The sequence below is a fragment of the Equus asinus genome, chromosome 6 (genome assembly GCF_041296235.1).
Source record: "Equus asinus isolate D_3611 breed Donkey chromosome 6, EquAss-T2T_v2, whole genome shotgun sequence".
In the NCBI taxonomy this organism is placed as follows: Eukaryota; Metazoa; Chordata; class Mammalia; order Perissodactyla; family Equidae; genus Equus; species Equus asinus.
In genome coordinates, this window is record NC_091795.1 from 8,468,417 (window position 1) to 8,488,986 (window position 20,570).

Sequence of the window (20,570 nt, forward strand, 5' to 3'; positions counted from 1 at the left end):
GGGGGGAGGCAGGGAAGAGATTTTGATTACTATATTCTTACTAATTTACAAACAGTAACAACCTAATCCTAATTTATCTCTATTGACACCAGACTAAGAAATAGACCTAAATCAAACGGACCTAGTTCACACATAAAGATGAATTCCCTGAGAGAAAGGACTATGGAGAAAAAATTCTCCAGGGACAACGTGGAATCTCCTTGATGAAAGCCTGTAGGAATAGAAGATTCATGCAGCTGTGAAGCCTTAGGCACTATACTTGGATCATACGGCAATTCAAGATCCCTGCCACGCTGATCTAAAGAGAACATTTGACTTCTTTCTAAACAGATATGTGGAAAAACATCTAAGTGTTAAAATAAAAGCAAAAACTTCTTAATCTCAAACTCTACGACAATTATATGTACTCATGCAAACCATCTGCTATGGCAAATCCACCTCATTACTCTAGGGAGCAAAAAAGGCAAACAGTATGACCAAAACTCCTACTATGTCTCAATTCTCATCAAATCCTGATGGTGTCAGGAAGTGCCTTATTCAGCCAGAAAATGTCCAGTGACTAATTTAACTGAAAGGTAATTTATTTAATTAAAAAGAGACATGGAAGCACTTACTGGATTAAAAAAGAAATGGTATATATACTTATCAGAATCAAACAGTTTCCGCCCTATGGCAATTCGATAACTAAGTGAATACACCTTTTTAAATGTTTTTAGATTAAAAACTTTACTGTCCAAGAGTAGTGCTGACTATAGACTGTCCTGTCAAAAATAGTTTGAAATATTTAAGATTTATGGCTCCAGGGCACTAAATCCCCACTCACATTTATAATGACCAAAACGTAGAAGATGAACATTGAAAAGCAACTGCAAATAAGTGTTCATTCTCCAGGGAAGTCGTAAGGTTTGCCGACATCATGTGCAATGGATAACTGGTCTTCGGTTCAGCAACTAAGACATAAATTATGTGTGAGCTGCTCACACAGGCGCAGGACAAGGAGGGCAGTGATGGTATGGGAAAGAACGTGAGTCTCAGAAATACAGCCTACTGCTATCGTCCCTTTCCCGCTTGTACACATTACATTAAGGCACCCTTTCCAAGTGATTACAGACCCAGAGATGCCTAGCCTGGGGAGCAGACAGTTCTTCTGCACACGTTAGGAAATGGAGACTCTATCTGGTATCGCTGTACAATGCACATCTTGCACCATCATACGTAGTGGCCCCAAACTCACCTTCCGGAGCCCCGTGCCCGGCAGCAGACGGGAACTCCCAGGTCTTTTAGGAATGGAGGAAAGGAAGTCTCATTCTTAACAAATTCAACCACCAAAACCTTCCCTCATTCTAGAAAAGTTGGAGGCAGCGAAAGTTCCATTAAATTGGGCCCTATTTCTCACTAAACAGAGAAAGAAAGAATTCTCCAGTGAGATCGAGTCAAGATTTATAGGTTTCTTGTTCAGATGGAAAGTAAATCTTCACGTTTTCAGCAAGGCTTTTTACAGCACAGACTTCAACTTTATTGAGAGGATATTAATATATCTGTATTACGATTTTTCTGTTTATGATTATTCACTTAAAATGCTCTGTATTTTTCAAAGGCGGGCCTATAACTATAAAAGAAGCTATAAAAGTTACAATGTGCCATTAACGATTTTTTAAATGATGGCTTTATTTGTTTTTTATTTGTTTAAACTTTGCCTTTGAAGATTTATATGAAAAGCAGATTATAACTGGGGCCAGCCCAGTGGTGTAGTGGTTAAGTTCTTGTGCTCCACTTCGGTGGCCCGTGGTTTGTGGGTTTGGATCCCAGCCACAGCCCTACACACCGCTCAGCAAACCATGTCGTGGTGGCATCCCACATACAAAATAGAGGAAGACTGGCACAGATGTTAGCTCAGGGCCAATCTTCCTCACACACACACAAAAAGATTATAACTAACCATCACCAAAGCTTGAACTTGACTTAGGTTAATTGAGGGAATAACGTAGTAAGTAGTCTTCTGGAATAGAAATACAAGACTAGCATCTACTAAATAGACCAACTCAGTATTACAAACAAATGAGAAAATATTGTGCTGTTTAAAACTGGCAATCATTTATATATTAGGAAATTATTTTGGTCCTCAAAAAAAAACTGCTTCAGCATAAAAGAAATTATACAAATACATACATACCCCTACATACTTACCCTAAAGTCAAGCCTTTGGTACTTAGAAGTAAAATAAAACATAAGTCACTATTGCTTATTGAGAATGGCTATGTTAATACCACTCTAAGTTCTATGCAAGCCTTTCATGAGCCAACAGGCAAAAATGTTAGATTCTCTGAGGCGGGACGGAGATTCTGCCAGCGAACAAGGGGAGTGGGTGAGAACAGCTGTTTGAATGTGACTCACCGTCTGCTCTGACTTCTGACCCCACTATGTTTTTAACTGCAGGACTTTCTTAAGTAATTGCGAGATCCACCGACTAAGGTTTCCAGCACAGAGTTTTCAAGACCACCACCACATGTCGCAGGGACACAACCATCAGAATCAAACAAGAATCTCCCAGCCCTACTGGGACTGCAACAGGAGAAGACCAGGCAGCGTGCACCTAACAAGGCTGTGCACGCTCCATGACTCAGATGATGAGATCTACGAGCTTCAACCAGAAACTGATAGCACACGCTCTGGAGACAGGCGGCTCCAAGTCTGAATCCCAGTTTCAAAGCCTCCTTTCACCACCTGTGAGCTGTGAGAGATCCTGGGTAAATCACTTCACCTCTCAGTGCCTTTATTTCTACATAGATACAATGGGGACAACATAGCACCTACCTCGAAAGCTGTTACGATAATTAAAATTAGGTGATATGTATCAAGTACTTGGAAACACTGCCTGGCATTTTATACACAGTCGATAAATGTCAGCCATTATTATTATTACCAGTAATAGTGGTTTCTTTACTTCTCCTCCAATCCAGAAATCCCACTTCTGGAAATCTACCCTGGAGAAATAATCCAAACTACAGTAGAGGCACAAAGCTACTTAGTACCATGTTATTTACAATGGTGAAAAGTTAGAGAAACCTAAATGTACACTAATAAGGAAGCAATTGAGTCATTTATCCAATATCCATCCAGCAAAATATTAGTCCGTAACTAAGAATACATTAGAAACACAGTAAAGAATTATGGAGCAAAATGGCTATGTGTTTATACAATTACACAAAGCGAAAAGAGCCAAGATTTAAAACTATATGTACATCATTATAACAATGTAAAATTATACTTAAAATGCATATTAAAAAAACTTAAGCAAGTAATACACCAAAATCATCACAGTGGATGTGAAGATAATATTTGGGGTGAATTTTTTTCTTTTCTGTACTATCAAATAGTCATATTACTTTTATAATTTTAAAATTATTTTTAAATGTTTAACTTGCTACAGACTTATTTTAATATTAATTAAATAGGGTTAGGAAAATGGTAACAAAAGTTAAACCACAAATATATTACTGAAGTGGTTAAGAATCAAAGTAGAAATTAAGAATAAAACAAGTGCTTGAAATATTAACACTCAAAATAAAAATATTATTTAAAAAACTGAGTCCCTAATGAGTTATCCAGTACTTAAACTGGACAGAGTCCAGGGACCACTTACATCTGAGACTGAATGATATACATATTTTTTATTGTAAAATGACTGTCAGGGAAACGAAATGATTTCAGAGAAATGAAGACATTGCGCTGTTTTTTAGTCTTGGAAAAGCTATCTCCTGTAACAAAACCTAAATTAGTCTCGGTAACAAAGTAACATAGTAATAAATGCCTTTCCATTGAATAAATCAGACCTTATATATAACATATCTTTTCATTGTTTTAAAATGAGTCCATTTAGATAAGGTATGACAGAAATAACGTTTTACAAATTGGGGAGGAAATGGTCGATGAACATTTTATGAACTCCAGAAAATATCTAAATAGAAGGGAGGAAGGAAACAAATTCTAGCCAAACTCACTATTGTCCAAATCTGTTAGCTCAGGGCTAATCTTCCTCACCAAAAGAAAAAAAGGGGGGGGAGGGCTCATCTCTCCAAGTAGATGGAATGCTCCCTGAGGGCAGAGAATGCACTGATTGATCTTCAGGCATCAGAGAGAGTTTAACACTGTTTTCCACACGTGGCAGACTATATAGAAACTGCTGGTTTAACTGAACTGAACATCTAAATAATCCATTCAGAAGAGGCAGCAAGGTCAGCAGTCAACTCAAAAAGGTTCCTAAACACAGGATGGGGGCAGGGGAAGGGGGCTTATTAAGGGGGAAGTGCTCCTTGCCTTTTGGCAGAAATCTTAATGTGCCACTTTAAACCAAAATAATGTGAATTTTCTCTTAAACCATAAGGCATTTGTCCATACTAAATCCACAGGCCTCTTGTACATCAGTAATGTGGGAACCCAACATTTACTAAGAGCAGCTGTAACATCTGAGAGCAGATCACTCATTGTGCCACTCGTTATTTATTTATTCAGAACTATATCTAATTTCAGAAAGGATCCACTGAAACGTACATAAGTACATATACCACAACAAGATAAAATGACATACCTAAGAGGAGAAAGAGAAAAATGGGACAAAAGAAAGCTGAAGGCAGGAAAGAGAGGCTGTCCTGGGAGTAGGTTCATGCACCAAATTAACGTATTCTATAAAATTCTGCACATTTGCTCGAGGAAGGTCAGAGGTTTGGCTCTAAGAATTCTAGCAGCCAACAAAAACAGGACAATCCAATCAGTTACACGAGTCAGCATCTTAAGATAAAAATAAAAGCTATCAGAGAACTCTCTCCCCCTTGGTCCTCATAAGAGGAAACTACATCGTGTAACAAATGAAATACTCAACGACATCCTTGCAGCTGACTTGTCACGGCTTCGGAAGACCATCCCTCATAATGACCCTCCCAGGCACATGACAGCACACAAGTCAAATCAACGCAAATGATGAAGAGGAGGGCAACCCACCCAAGGAAAGGGTCCACTACACAGCCCCTGCAGGTCTAGCTTTATAAGAAACAGATTTCATTCCACCTAGACTAACCTAAAATCCAGAGGCTTCATGCATCCACTTACCTTGAAATTATAAACAAAACTTGATGCACAAGTCCATTTCTCGGAGGGATACGTTTGTAGTTTCATAACATCCTCAGAGAAGCATGACTCAAGAAAGGATAAGAGCCCCTGATCTACAGCACTAGACTGTGTGCATCCTTCAGGCATCCTTCCACAAGCACTTTCTCTTCGGAGATTTGGAGAAGTGCTGAGCCTCAAGACCGCAGCTCCTGACAAGCATCTGATGGGTGCTCCTCTCTGACGTGAATGTGGAACTCTGAGCTTAACCACTGGCGAGGCTGTGTGTCAACCGTACAAGACAATGATACGTGACCTTTCATACCATAATGCCCACAAGCACATGGAGCACCTAACAATCTGCTCTTCTGGGCAGCTTTCCGCTATAAGCATTCACAAAGTTGCCTCAAAGGACTGGTGATATTTCCTCTAGATAACATAAAAAGTAAAAACAAAAACCCATCTTTTGCTTGCGGATAAAAATTACAGATAAGCACAAAAAAATCATTTTCCTACATAAACATTACTTTTTAATTTTAAAGATAACCTTCCCACATCAGTTGATACAATTTGAGCTATGTTCTTTTTTGCCTTTTTGTTGTCTTCATCTTTTGCTATATCGCAACACAAGCACTGCCATAGCCTTAGACACACACACACACAGTCAACCATCCACCCATAGTATTGTGGTTAGAGGGTCTCAAGGGCCCAAGGCCATCAAGTGAGGAAGCTGGCCTGTGGGGCCACCGAGACAAGGCCCTTTAAGATCTCACCCATCTAGAAGTCACAGGCATCCAGAGTCTCGTCCTCAGCATAACAAGGCCAAAGACACATCTTTATCAAAAATACACACTTGAGCAGACTCAAGAGAACTAACTCATCCTAACCCAACTAGAAGGGACTGAAATGCAAATGAGAATACCAATTTACTAATTAATCAGAGAAAATATCCCTTCTCACTAATCAGAAAATTCACATCTGAAGCCACAACGCTGCTTGCCTAATGCTAGGATACGAGGTATCCTGGATTGATAGTCAATTCACCAGAAGTTAGACCAAAGAGAGACAGAGAGTTTGGGGAATACCCAATGAATTATCCAACCTACACCTTTTTAGGGACCAAAGTTGTCCCTTTCACATGCAGGTCTCCTTCCCTTGGACATCACTGCCCTAACACTGCAGACTTCTTGGTCTGTAAGCTTTCTTCCTCCACATCCTTCTCTCCATTAGGAACTTCTCTAGAGAGGGTACAATACAACTGATGAGGGTGTGCCGTACATGCATCATTAGCCTTGTTTCAGATCAAAAACTCCCAGATAAAGTTGCTCAAGCCACCCACCCGAGGCCAGAGCTGGATAAGGCAGAGCAGAGATTCAAAGCCAGATCTCAAGCTCAAGCCCCCTTTTGAGCTTGCAGTAAATGACTGCTTCCAAGTGTCTTTCCACGGCTTCCACCTCCCAGCCTGATTGAAATGCACCTCCTCAGGGTCCCCTAACACCCTAAGCACCCCATGGCACTAAGTGCTGGTACACAAATCTCTCTCTCACTACACTGAAACGTTCTGAGGATGGGGATCATATCTCACTCATCTCTGTATCCCTCGTGTGCTATCCGTCTATCCAGATAAATATGCAAACTAATTTGTCAGTGGTTTTAATATGAAGGTCACCAAACTGAAGGCCTTGAACGAGCTGTGGAAGCTTAGGAAGGTCACAACTTCTCCAGCCAGCAACAAACATCTCATCTAACACATGGGATGAAATGGATATATGAGGCGGCTTAGGTCCCTTCTGGATCAAAAAAGCACTAGCAGTATAGATGGGCCCTGGTTTTTTATAGCCTACCTTAGTAGTTTGAATTATTAGAAATAAGTTAACCTCGTTGGTCTTCTGTACCACTCAACAGGAAGCATATATATAAATAATAGTTCAGAAAAAGCTTCCTCTTTTCTGAAAGGAGATAACTATCATTTACACCGAAATCAAACAGTGGCACCCTCCTCTAGTGAGTGTTCAAGGAGCTGAACACCACAAAAGGCAAGAATTTGATGGTGGGATTTTCTTTGAATAAAAGAAAAATCAGGAGAGAAATTAGCACCTAATATTCTTTGTTATTATCATATTCCCAATAGCAACTAACTCACTCCTTTTTACAGCACTTTCCTTATTTTGCTCTAAAACAAAGCCAAAATGAATGAACTGGCTCCATACTGCAGGAGGTCAGAAATAGAACAATTACTTTATTTTTAAGGGTACTGATAATATTAATTATTTTGCAAACAACAGGCTTTCTAATGTAAGGCACAACGGAAAGCATTTCATAGTTTGGCTAACAATGATCACCTTCTTGTTTAGCATTTAAGAACTTAATGAAAAGCCCTGTAAATGTAAAATACTCCTGGTTAAATAAGAGCATTTATCATGTCCCTTTTCTGGATGGTATATTTACTGGCGGATAGTACCGGAAATTTTTCAACCTGAAATCTGTTTGGGTCTGTAACTTTCAGGTTTTAAAATATCAACTTAATAGAAAACTTAAAATACCCATTCACTTACACGTGCGGGCTCAAAACATGTCAATATAGCACAGCCAAACAAGTACAACCCAAAGTTCCACAACATTAACAGTATATCCAGACCTTTCAACTAAACACAAAACTGTGCTAAGGCCAGAAGCAGACTATCATCTGCCAACAATTTTAATGTAAAAAGTATATAATAAATCTAAGTGTTGCTGAATGGTTTACGACAGGCCAGGCACATAAAATGAAAATATGCACATGCTAACTCAAACCAAGGAAACAAATCAGTCATTATAGTGGCGACCTCATCATTAAGGTGTGTCTTCCTCAAGTACACAGCATGTCTGTCAATCAAGTTCACATCCTCCTCCTCCTGTGAGGGGAAAGGAGGCCCACACTACACCAGAGGCTGCGAATCACAACCAGCGAGAAACCCTGAGTAGCAAAGCCAGAATACAGAAAGGGCTGGGGCGGGCGGAAACAGGAGAAACTGACTTCAGCTCTACCAAATACACTTTCCAACTAAGTTTGTCACTCCTGGCAAAGCTGGTTCTACAAGGCAGGAAAACACACTGTCCTGGAAAGAGGAGCAGAGCAATGGGTGAAGTCATTTTGCATCGAAGATGCAGATAAGCTAACCAATTGAAAGCTTTCTCAACGTCCACCCAAAACAAAGACTGAAGAACAAGCAAGCCCTTGAAAAGGAGTGACATGCCCTACCGCCCATCCAGACGCCAGAAGGGCCGAGAAGAGAGGTGGGGGAAAAGTTGGATGGGAGCATGGGGGTGTGGGGGAGGGGGAAACGGCGAAGGAGGGCGAGCATGAGTAAGAAATTATGCTGCAGAAAAACAAAAAAAAAGGATTCAGCAATAAACTGTCACAAACGGCCATACTGAGAGAGATGGGGCCGGCCTGGGGCTCTGTGGAGCGCGGCGCTGCGGCCACCTGTGCCACTCACCCCGCCTGAGCCCATGCCGAGGACCAGAGCCAAGCCCCGCCTCGACCTCCAGGAAATCCGAGCCCCGCGCACAACCAGGGCGCCACAGAAATGCGAGAGAGAGCCCTGACTCGGCCTCTACCTTCGCCTCTGGCTCCGACTGAGACAACCCCAAATAAAGGGGTTTAGCAGCAAGGACACCTCTTCGCGCTCACGCCGGCCAGGGCGTGGGGGTGAGATCCGAGCGCCGCCACCCCTGCAAAGGCCGGAGGCAGCTCGGTCCCGCTCCCCGATCCAGCCAACGCGGGCGGCCGGCTGTCACCTGGCCGCACTGCACCCGCCAAGTTAATGGAGCCGGGAAGCAGCGCAGAGACGCCCCTCGGGCGCCTCCTGGGGCGCAGGCAGGGCACGGAGTCCCAGCTCCTTCACCCTCCCTGACTCGCCTCTGAAGATTCTGCCCCTTTCCCCAACGAAGCATCACAGACACTTTCTTCCGTCTTTGTGCCCAGCTCAGCCCAAACCTCAGAACTGAAGCTCTGAGGCCCCGGGCCAAAGGCCACCCCAGAAACCACTCACTCTTCCCGCGAAGCCCGCACGGACACCGCTGGGCTCCGGCCCTGGGGAACCTCACAAGTCACGAGGCACGAACCCGGCTGTGGACGGCCCTCCCTCCCCCAAACGGGATCCAGCCGCGTTTTGGGCAACTTGAGCCGCATTTGAACGAGCTGCCTTGTCCAGCCGGCACCAGGTCATCACCACGCCCCTCGCACCCAGGTCCTACCCCGCGGCGCAGGCAACGTCCTGGTGTGCACACACACTCACACAAGCACACCCTGTCAAACAAAGCCCCGGAGAACTCCTACCTCGCCCCCGTGCCCGTCGAAGATCCCGAAGATGGACGGGTGCGACTTGTTGGCCAGGTCCGTGAGAACTTCGAAGCGGTCCTCCATGTGGTCTCTCCGGCCCTGGATGGAATACACCGCCACGTTGTGGCTCTTGAACTCCCAGGTCTTGGAGAATTCCGCCTCCAGCACGTCGAGCCCCCCGAGCCGCTCGGCCTGCACGATCTCGGCCACCTTGCCCTTGACCATCTTCACGCCGTCCCGGCTGGACTTGACGATGGTCTTCACCTCGTCCGTGTGGAAGAAGTAACTCCACAGCGCCAAGCTGATGCACAGCAGGAAGAGCGTCTCGGGTCTCAGCAAGAAGTAGCGCATGAGGCGACCCAGCAGAGACAGCAAAGTCACTGTATCCTCGCTAGAGCCCGACCACCAGCACGCGCGCGCCCCGAAGGCTCGCCGGTCCGGAGCGCGGGGGGACGGCCCGCGGGAGGGGCAGCAGGAGGCTGCGGAGCCGGGCGGGGGGCGGACGCAGGCGGCTCGGCGCGGCCTGGAGAGCAGAGGCAGCCTCCATTTTGTCTCCCGGCCTCGCGGCCCGAGGCCCGCGCCCTGCGCACCGGCGCCCGCGCCCGCCGCCCGCGCCGCCTCCCCTTCCTGCGCCCCTTTGTGAGGCGGCGGCGGCGGCCCCGGCGCCCGGGCTGGGCGGCGGCAGTCAAGCGAAAGTTGCGCCGGGCGGCTCGGCCGCGGCGGGCGGGAGAGTCCAGGGGCGCCGGCGCGCGCGCGGCCCCTCCGCGGGCCCCTCGCCGCTCGCGGAGCCGTCAGCAGGTGAGGCGGCGCGGGGCGCGAGAGCCGGCGGGGAGCGAGGCGAGTCCCCTCGGCCGCCGCTGTAAGGGAGCGCGGAGCCGAGAGCCCGCCGATGCCTTCAGACGCCGGTCCCCCGAGAAAAAAGTTTTGCGGGAGCCTGGGCAGAGGCGGGGTCCGCGGAGCCCGGCGACGCAGCACGACGGGCGCGGAGCCGCAGGCGGCCGCCGGCTCTGCGTGCCTCTCCCGGCAGCTCGCGCTCCGCTCCACTTGACTCGGCTCGGCGTCGCCCGCGCGCCCGCTCCTCGGCCCGGCTCGCGCTCGCCCCGCCCCACGCTCGCCACGCCCCCCACGCTCGCCACGCTCCCCGCGCTCGCCCCGCCCCCGGAGCCGGGACTCCAGGCCCCGGGGCTCCGGGCGAGCTGTCAGAGGCCAGGGAGCCTAGGCGGCGGCCGGCGCGCACGCAGCCCGGGGCGGCCCAGCGAAGCGAGGGCGAGGCGAGGGGCGCGTCCACGGCCGAGCTCGAGCGGACGCTGGTTCCTCCTCCCGCGCGGGCTCCCGGGACAATACGACACTGACCCTGGTCGTCGTCACGCTCCTTGCCCGGGAGCCGCGGCCGCCGGCTGGAAAGCAGAGGCCCGGCCGTGAGCGCCCCCCTCCGGCAGGCCGCGCGGTAGCGCCGTCCCCGCGTCGCCCGCATAAGACAAGCGAGAAGGGACGCACTTCTGCCGCCTCGCAAAGCGGGGCGGAGCGGGCCGGCCGCTGGGGTTCGGTGGCGGGGGCCTGCCCGGATCCCCCGAGGCGAGGAGGATCGGGGCCTCGCAGCCTCCTCGCGACGGGCCAAGACCCTCTGGAGGAGGACAGCAAGTGAGGACTGGGGCGCCTGGAGGTCGCTCAGATTCTCGCCCCCGGAGGGCGAGGAGGGGCTGCCTCTGCGAGCTGCCGCCCGCGAGCAGGGGACTCTGGCACGGAGGCTCCCCTGGGCGCTGCCCTTCCCCGGAGGGACAGGGAGCCTCCCAGCGTGGCCGGCGCGGCCAGTCTTTCTCAGCAAAAAGAGGAGGATTGGCGGCAGATGTTAGCTCAGGGCTAACCTTCCTCAAAAACAAACAAATAAACTACATGAGATATTAACACTTTATTGTAAAATAGGCTTCGTGTAAGATATTTTGCCCAAGTGTAGGCTAACGTAGGTGTTCTGAGCACATTTAAGGTAGGCTAGGCTAAGCTAAGATGTTCAGTAGGTTAGATGTATTAAATGCATTTTCCACTTAGGATATTTTCAACTTTCAATGGGTTTATCGGGATGTAACCCCACTGTAAGTCAGGGAAGATCTGTAGTTCATTTGTGTGAAAATCAATAAAATGATTTTTCAAGCAGACCCTATAGACATCTTCTTCTTTCTGCTGAGAAATTCATGTACTTTACATAGTAATTTTTAAAAGGCCTAAATATGCTTTTTCTAATATTTTACTCTGACTCTTATTATGTTTGATTAATAAAAAACACCTTCCTCTAGTGACAAACTAATATTTGCATATTCCTTGAGGGTGTAAAGTTTTTTCATGTGTATTGACTTCCAGCCTCATAACAATCCTATGAGGAGGATAAAGGAGCTTTTATCACGTTATTAATATGAAGAAAATGAGGCACAAAGATGTTAAATGAATATCACAATTCAGCAAATAAGAAGTTGGAAACTCAAGCTCAGTTCTGACCACCGATTCAGTACTCTAACATCCACTGATTGCCCGGGGATGCTGAGATGATTAGTCTAATTTTTGTATTTCTCTAATAACATTTCAGTAGATCTCTGTTACAGAAATCTCAGAAAGAATACATGGGGTCCTATTCCACAATTCTGGCATCAGCCTTTGGGACCAGCACTGCTCTATGAATATTGACCGCATCCACTAAAAACTCTTGTGGGGCAGAAGACAAGCGTAGGTAAGCTCCGTCTCTAGGTAAAGCCTAAAAGATCTGTTGCTAGAGTAAAATACTATCTGAATTTCACAGGGAAGAAAGAAGTACCATGGGATGTACGTTATGCACACATTTTACCATTACAAGCGACGTGGTAATGAATAAAGAGCTAATTGTAATCCTAAGTTTTCATGAGATACAATAATAAGGACAAAAGAGTTACCAGGTAATTATCATTTTCAATTACGCAACTTATGTTAGCTTTCCAAATATATAAAGAACATAAAATATAGCTTTTAGAAGTAATATATTCTCAGAAAAACTTTCAGAGTTGTAGCTCTTAGGTTTAAGAAATCTTTAAGACAGAGTTTAATAAAAAATAAATCTATTTTCCAGTATGATGTTGTCCCATGATGTCCTCCTTTCTTTTTGTTTTTGCCACTTATTACAAAGTTATAAAACTCAAATGTAAAGTGCCTTATCGTCTGAGCCTCTGAATGTAATAAAAATCCCCTGAAATAAATTTTAAATGAACCTTTCACACACACAGAAATTCTCTGCACATTTTTCAATCTCCCAATTATCAGTGTGGTTAGTGTTCTTATATTGTTCCTGCTATCTGCACGTAAATATGCGCTGAGTATCGAGTAGGACTCGTACTAATATTCTCTCAGTATACGCTTATGTATGTAAACCTTTGAAACTCTACATACAGAAGAGCACATGGAAGTGTTGTTGGGAAGCGCAGCGACCGTGAGTGCTGCACCCACCAAACACCACCTGACCTAGAAACTGCACTGTGACCAAGATCCTTGTCCCGGCCCAGGAGCTCTTGCCCTATCCCCCCTCCCTGCCTGTCCACCACAGGTACCACTATCCTGAATTTTGTGTTTTATCATCCCCTCCCCTTGTCTTTTTAAAAATAACTTCATCACATATCTCTATATCCCTAACTAGTATGTTTTTTAGTTTTGCTTCGTTTTGAGCTTTATAAAAATGGAGTCTTACTGTAGAAAGTTCTCTGGTCCTTATATTTTCACTCAATGTTATCTTTCTAGATCCTTCCATGTGGTTACACACAGTTCTATCATTTTCTCTCATTTCTATCACTGCTATATAACATTTCACCGTGTGACTGTTCTATAATTTATGTGTTCATCTTCTTTCTGTAGATGTTTGAGTTTGTAGTTTTTTTGCTATTATGGTCAATGATTTCATAAATTAATTTTGTACTCTCTCTTGGTGCATGCCTGCAAGAGTTTCTCTAGCATATACACCTGGGAGTAAAATTACTGGATAGTAGGGCATCAAAATGGTCAACTTTACAATTTAGGGCCCAACTGTTTTGGAAAATACATTGCTCTTGTTTCCACTCCCACCAGCGTGATCAAAGCACCTTAACGTGAGGGACCATTACTACAAAATCTATCTTAAAAGTGATTTCAATGTCCTTTTGGTAAGTTGGTAGCCATGATCATTATATTGAACTGTGTTAAATCTGCAGTGCTTCTCATAAAACCCTTCTAGATGCTAAATTTAATAATAAATCTTCATTTTAAATGTCCTTCAAGTGAAAATGAATCTGTTTTAGTAGTACAGCTAAGAAAATAAATTCATCGTTTTAAATAAGTATAATAAGTATATGAATCTGGACTTAATTTTAATATCTCAGGTGTTCTGTCAAATGGAGAACTAATGTAACAGCCCCCAATCATGCTGGGGTGCAATGTGATTATATTCCACTGTACTCAAGAAGCACAAGGGGCTATTCTACGACCCAAGTTTTTAAAAATAATTCAGAGATGGAGCCAGCCTGGTGGTGCGGTGGTTAAGTTCACACATTCCGCTTCGGCAGCCGAGGGTTCACCGTTTCCGATCCTGGGTGGGGACCTACGCACCGCTTGGCAAGCCATGCTGTGGCAGGCGTCCCAGATATAAAGTAGAGGAAGATGGGCATGGGCCTGTCTTCCTCAGCAAAAAGAGGAGGATTGGCGGCAGATGTTAGCTTAGGGCTAATCTTCCTCAAAATAAATAAATAAATAATTACAGAGATAGATCAAGGATAGTTGTTTTCCGAATAAAATTTTTATACCATTGCACCAAGTGTTTACATAAACCCAACTTATCCTAAGAATCTTTCATCTGATTGGCCTAGGCTTCTCTAGGAGAATCTTCAAACAAGCTTCCTAAATTATAATCTTAATCTAAATCATCACCTAAATTTTTTTATCCTAATTAACACACATCAACATTCTAGCTAATTTATAATATGAAACATTGTGAATAGTTGAATAATCCTGCTTAAAACCCTTAGATGACTTGTCATTGCTCTTAGAATAAAGACAAAAGTCTTAGCTATGGCCTTCCTCTCCTTCTCAGCCTTATTCCATGCCCCCTGCTCCCTCAGCCCACCCACTTCAGCCACATTTGCCTCCTCACACTTCCTGTAAAGCATCAAGCTCCCGCTTGCCTCGGGCCTTTCTTCCTGCAGTTCCGTTTAGCTGGAACGCTGGCCTTCCCAGGCCCACTCTCCCACCCACACTCCTAACTGCCGTGCCTCAGGCCTCAGCTCACACATCCTTTCCTAGAGCCTTTCCGACTCTGCAACCTGAGTCAGCTGCCTCTTGCCCCGCCTCATGGCAACTTGTACTTTTACTTCAGAGTGCTCATCAAAGTTGTAAACACATATTTTTTGTGAGTTTTTAAAAATTAACATCTGTTTCCCCCCACTCTCACTATGATTTATATGCTCCATGACGGCAGGAATGTGTCTGTTTTGTCCTCCATGGTAACTCCACCACCTAACACACTGCCTTGCACACAGTAGGCATACTGTAAATGTCTGTTCATGAATGAATGAAGTTATTCTCAAATCATTATTTCAGCCCAACTCCAATTTTCTCTACTATTGCTGGTAATAAATGAAACACATTAATGTGCCTTTGAATCCCAGATAGCAATGAAAATAAAGAAGTCAAAGAATAGCTCACCCATTGGTTAGTTGAAAATTGATTTTACTAACAGATGGAAAACATCAAAGGCCATTCAGATGTTTTTACTGTTTTTTTGTTTTTACATCTTTGCTCATCTTCTCTTAAGATTATATTTTCATTACAAAGGGAAATTCTTTGCAAGAGCAAACATCTTTTCAAAATGAGTGTCCTGTGTCCATTTTTCTACTAGGATATTTGTCTTTACTTCTACAGTGTAAAGGGTTTTTTATATATTAAGGCTATCATTCCAGTTGTAAAGATATTTCCCATCTTGTCATTTACCTTTCTATTGTTTACAATGCTTTGAAATATAAGGAGCTTTATTTGATTTCATTTTTGTTGTTTATATTTTATTTTTATAAGGCAAATTCTATCTTTTCCTTCAAAATTTGTGCTGTTTATGTCGTGCTTAGAATGGGCAAGTAAGCTTTTTATTCCTCCATGCACAGCAGAATCTGCAATGCACCCAGGGTACTTTTCTCCAGCTATTTTTCCCAGCACCCCCAAGACAATGTAGAGCATAACTCATTCATTTACTCATTCCTCTATTTATAACTTTGTCATTTATTCGGCACCAGGAACCAGGAAAACTGACACAATGCCTATCTTCATGGAGCCTGTAGTGAGAAGAACCAATCATAAATATACTACAAATAGACAAATGTCATTAACAAAAGCATACGCGTACAGTATTAATTCCTGTGGTGAACTTGCTGATTGTAAAGTCACGCTTAAGGGGCCGATGGCCCTTCTATAATGGAAGGAATTGCCATTCTCGGGTTGGCCCTCCCTCTTCCAGAGTTCACTACTTCCACCATGTTGATCTCTTGTCACGTCCACCCAAAATCACAAGCCCATCTCCACCACTCAAGTTACTTAACCTTTTTGTACCTCGATTTTCTCATCAGTAAAATACATATAATTATCACACCTAATCTATAGGTCATTTTAAGGATTACAGGAGCTAATATACATGAAGCGCTTAGAAGAGTGCCTGGCACATAGTAAGGACCCAATAGAAGTGAATTATTATTAGTTGAAGGGCGTGAATAGATACAATAAGTTTATAGGCAACTCATAAATACAGAGCAGGGTATGATAAGACCCTGCCTGACAGAAGACCTTATGAGGATTCTGAGGAGGAGGCAATCGTACCTGGTTAGAGGGATCAGGAAGGCCTCGTGAAGGTGGGATGGGGCATTTGGGATGGCAGGGTTTGGACGTGCAGAAAAAGGGGGGTAGGACTGGGGGTATAGACTTCCAGAAGGAAGGAATGGCATGCATTCTGTTTGCTCACTGTGTTTCAAAAGAGGAAAGCTTAGAGGACTAGCATGAGGGAAAGCAGGATTGGTCCCATGACACTGTATTTTGAAGAGCTTTGAATAATAAGTTTATATTACTTCATTGGCCATACAGATAGGCTGGCAGTTTTCAAAAGGGGAACAGTAGCAAGATCGGAATGTGGTTACTAGAATGTGATTAAATCTACTCAAATCCATCATGGTAATAGGAAAAGGTTCCTCCGAACTTACACATTGTATTTGCACACCCATGTTCACAGGAGCACTATTGACAACAGCCAAGAGGTGGAAGCAACCTGCATGTCCATTGACGAATGAAGGGACAAATAAAATGTGGTATATACATAACACGATGGAATATTATTCAGCTTCAAAAAGAAAGGAAATACTGTCACATGCTGCGACATGGATGAACCTGGAGGATGTTACACTAAGTGGAATAAGCCAGTCACAGAAAGACAAACTGTATGATTCCACTTACACTATGCCGTATCTCGAGTAGTCAAATTCCTAGAAACATGAAGTAGAATGGTGATTGCCAGGGCTGTGGGAGGGGTTAATGGGGGGTTGTTCTTTAATGGGTATAGTGTGTCAACTTTGCAAGGTGGAAAAGTTCTGCAGATTCGTTGCACAACAATGTAAACATTCTCAACCTAATGAACTGTACGTTTAAAAATAGTTAAGCTGGTAAATTTTATGTTTTTTACCAGAATAATAAAAATAAAACGTAGATTTGCTGCTGGTGACTTGAGTTTTTGCCACTAATAAGCTGATTTGGAGTCCTTTTTGAAAGAAGAGTCAGCCTTATCAACGTTCATTTAGGAATCAATAGTGTCAGGTGCCTCTTTTCCCCAGTCGTCCTTTGAAACGGGCTCATCACAGCTGGACTTGGCGGCCCCACAGTCACAGTCCTAGGGAAGGTGAGTGCAAACCAATGCGACTCTAGTGCCAGAGTATCTAGAATGACATTAAGAAACAGTAGATCTCAGAGGTTGGGACAGCCACACGTGAAGTGACTGCATTTAGGACACATGCTGAAATCCTGGGTACACTTCTGGGCGGAGAAGTTGTGAGCAGACATAAAGTAAGTGTAAAATGTCACTTGTTGTGATTGTCAGCATTTTATTCAGTGAAAATGTTTTTCCATAAGAATCCAGGCTTGCTGGGTGAGACCCAGTTGGAAGTTGAAGAAAAGACCTGATTGCAGTGATTATGTGTCTGAATCTAATTTTAAAATATCCTGAACCTTACAACAGAAAAATCCTGTGGTTTGGTAGCTTAAGAGGGGAGTACATTTTTATTTGAGATTCATCCTGTTGACCTTAAGAATAAAACAGCCAATTATTTTACCTTCAAAACAAGTTTACTTGGGAAGAGCCAAAGAATAGCAATTCAGGTTATGCATGCTGTGGGAATCACGGCAAATCCAACAAACAAGGGAGAGGGACGTTATTTTATAAAGAAAAAGGAGAAATTTGGGAGGGGTTGTTTTGCAGGAAAGTCCATTGGAGAAAAGCAAGCATTCAAGGATGGTTTCTCATGCTGAGTGTTGTTGGGGTAGCCAATTTCTGTTTGGGATACAGGCACATTTCTTCCTGTAATTAACGAGTCTTTCCTGTTAACGACTTCTGTTGGGGTCTGTAATTGACTATCTTTCCTGTAATTTAGGTCCAGTGGTGTTCCTGGGGGCTCACCCTTCTGGCCTCCTGACTCCATTTTCAATGAGGTTTCCCCTATCAATCTTCACAGTCCCAAAGATTAACAGTTACTGAACAATAAAGCCTCGTCATTCACACAGATGATTCTCACCGGGGATGAGGGCGAGGAGGAGAGATAAGAACATTTCTGAGAATTAGATCCGAGGAAGAGGGAGACGTAGTCTGACAAAGCATATTGTCCAAGCTCCCTTTTTAAATGAAATGTGAATGTAACAGGTTGAGTTAAAAAGAAGTAGATCCTTTTAAAAAGAATTGTTTTTTATGTTTTGCTCTTGTAGCCTTGAGAACAAAACAACAAAGTGAAAAGGTAACTTCCCTCCTCCTCTCTTGGGGAGGAAGAGCCTCCAGACCTCGGGCTCTGGGCCTCTGGGTCCCTCACACAGGAGGGCACTGACAGCTCTTCAGTGCTGGGAGCTTGTTCCGCAGACCACCCCGGCGGTTTTCAGAGAGGTGCAGCACCAAGCGGTAGGACCCTAGCACCCTGGGGTGGGGGGTGCTGTGTGAATTCCTGAGGATGGAGCACCAGGTTCATGACCTTGGGAGCCCAGGCCAGGCTCAGAGGTCCAAGCTGGGGACAGAGGGAGTGGATGCCACGTCAGGATCGTCTGCTGCCTCAGGGTGCAGCCAAGAGTGAGCTGACCTGGGCCTAAAGCCGGGTGAGCAAGCCCTGCTTCTCTTGCATTCGGGGTTCCTTAAGACCCCGGTTGACAGCGCTGCTCTACAACAGTCATAATCCCCAAGCACGCACTTTCAGAGACCCCATCTTACATCATATAAAAGGTACTGAAATGCACCTGTGTCCCACATTAAATAAAATTTCTTTGGCCAAAACATTTTTTTGAGTTTTCATAATTTTGCTTCTGAGATTTTTCTATGCCTAACTCATTTAATTTATGTTTGGCTCTAATTTCTGAGGAAAATATTGTGTGTATTGTAAAAATTTGTTTTTTTAAGTCTTTTTATTTTCTCTTTTTCTCCCCGAAGCCCCCCGGTACATAGTTGTGTATATTTAGTTGTGGGTCCTTCTAGTTGTGGCATGTGGGATGCCGCCTCAGCATGGCCTGATGAGTGGTGCCATGTCCACGCCCAGGATTCGAACCGGTGAAACCCTGGGCCACCAAAGCGGACTGTGTGAACTTCACCACTTGGCCACGGGGCTGGCCCCTAAAAATTTTTTTGAACTGTTTTCGAATTTGACAGTTTTTTTTTTTTTTGAGAAAGATTGGCCCTGAGCTGACATCTGTGTCAATCCCCCTCTATTTTACATGTGGGACGCCTGCCGCAGCGTGGCTTGACATCGCTGCTAGGTCTGCGCCCGGGATGTGAACCTCGAGCCTCCAAGGCGGAGCACACAAACCCAATGGCTCTGGCACCGGGCCAGTCCCTGTGGCAGTTTTTTAATACTAAATTTAATTACTAATAAATAGGCAACAATAGAACATTTCGTAAAGTTTAATTAAGCATCCATTAATTGCGACTTGGCTAGTTTTTTTGAAATGAGTGGCCTTTTTTCATCTTCAGGTCTACGAGATTCTCATAGGCCCTGAAAAGCTCGTGGGTCCTGGCACTCTGACTCTAGGGTCTACTGGATAAAGTATTCCTGGATGTGTCGCAGGAAAAGGGAAGGGGCTAGAAGGATGACCAACATTCCATCTATTACCAGCCTTGTTGAGTGGAAAGCTGAAATCACATTTAATTTAGGATGTTCAAGAAATGCAGTATTTCTTGTCTCCAGTGTCGTGGAAGGATCCATGCCTGAGACACACACTGAAGAGAGTAGTTACAGGGGGCACAGCTGTAAAAGTTTGGGAAGCCCTGACCTGGTCAATCTTATTCCAAGGGTCTTCAGGCAGTACCTAAAAAAGGTGCTAACTGGGAGGGGCTGGCTGTCCTGATGGCCCATGTGAGGTGCCCATACATCAAACTCACCCACTAGTTCCCAAAGTGTTTTGAATAGTTGCACGAATTTTGAAGTTATTAGCCTCCAAGAGTAAATATCTCTCTCTATTTTGGTGAGAAAGATTAGCCCTGAGCTAACACCTGCTGCCAATCCTCCTCTTTTTGCTGAGGAAGAGTGGCCCTGAGCTAACATCTGTGCCCATCTCCCTCTATTTTCTATGTGGGATGCCTGCCGCAGCATGGCTTGACAAGCTGTGTGTAGATCAGCTCCCCGGATTCGAACCGGCAAATGCCAGGCTGCCAAAGGGGAGCACACGAACTTAAACCCTGCACCACCGGGCCGGGCCCCAAGAGTAAATATTTTTAAGGACAAAACTCACTTAGCTGGATGTTTGCTAGTGTGTTTAATTTAATTTTATGTTATGCTTATTGCTTGTGTGCTTGTGGTACATAGGTTAAAATGCTGATTTACAAGAGGATATTTTAATTTAGCAAGCTGGCTGTGGTATAAAGTTTTAATTTTCTTTAAAAAATGTA

At 44.6% G+C, this 20,570-nt stretch overlaps 1 protein-coding gene across 1 annotated transcript in view; it reads right to left on the minus strand.

The window, feature by feature from the left end:
* Positions 1-20,570, minus strand: part of LOC139045588 (collagen, type I, alpha 1b-like) — a 45,747-nt gene that overhangs the window by 21,172 nt on the left and 4,005 nt on the right. The window contains exons 3-4 of the mRNA XM_070512777.1: positions 10,701-11,244; positions 9,425-10,642 (exon numbers count right to left, since the gene is read on the minus strand). Of these exons, the coding sequence (XP_070368878.1) occupies positions 9,425-10,642; positions 10,701-11,244 (1,762 nt within the window). The remainder of the gene's footprint in view (positions 1-9,424; positions 10,643-10,700; positions 11,245-20,570) is intronic.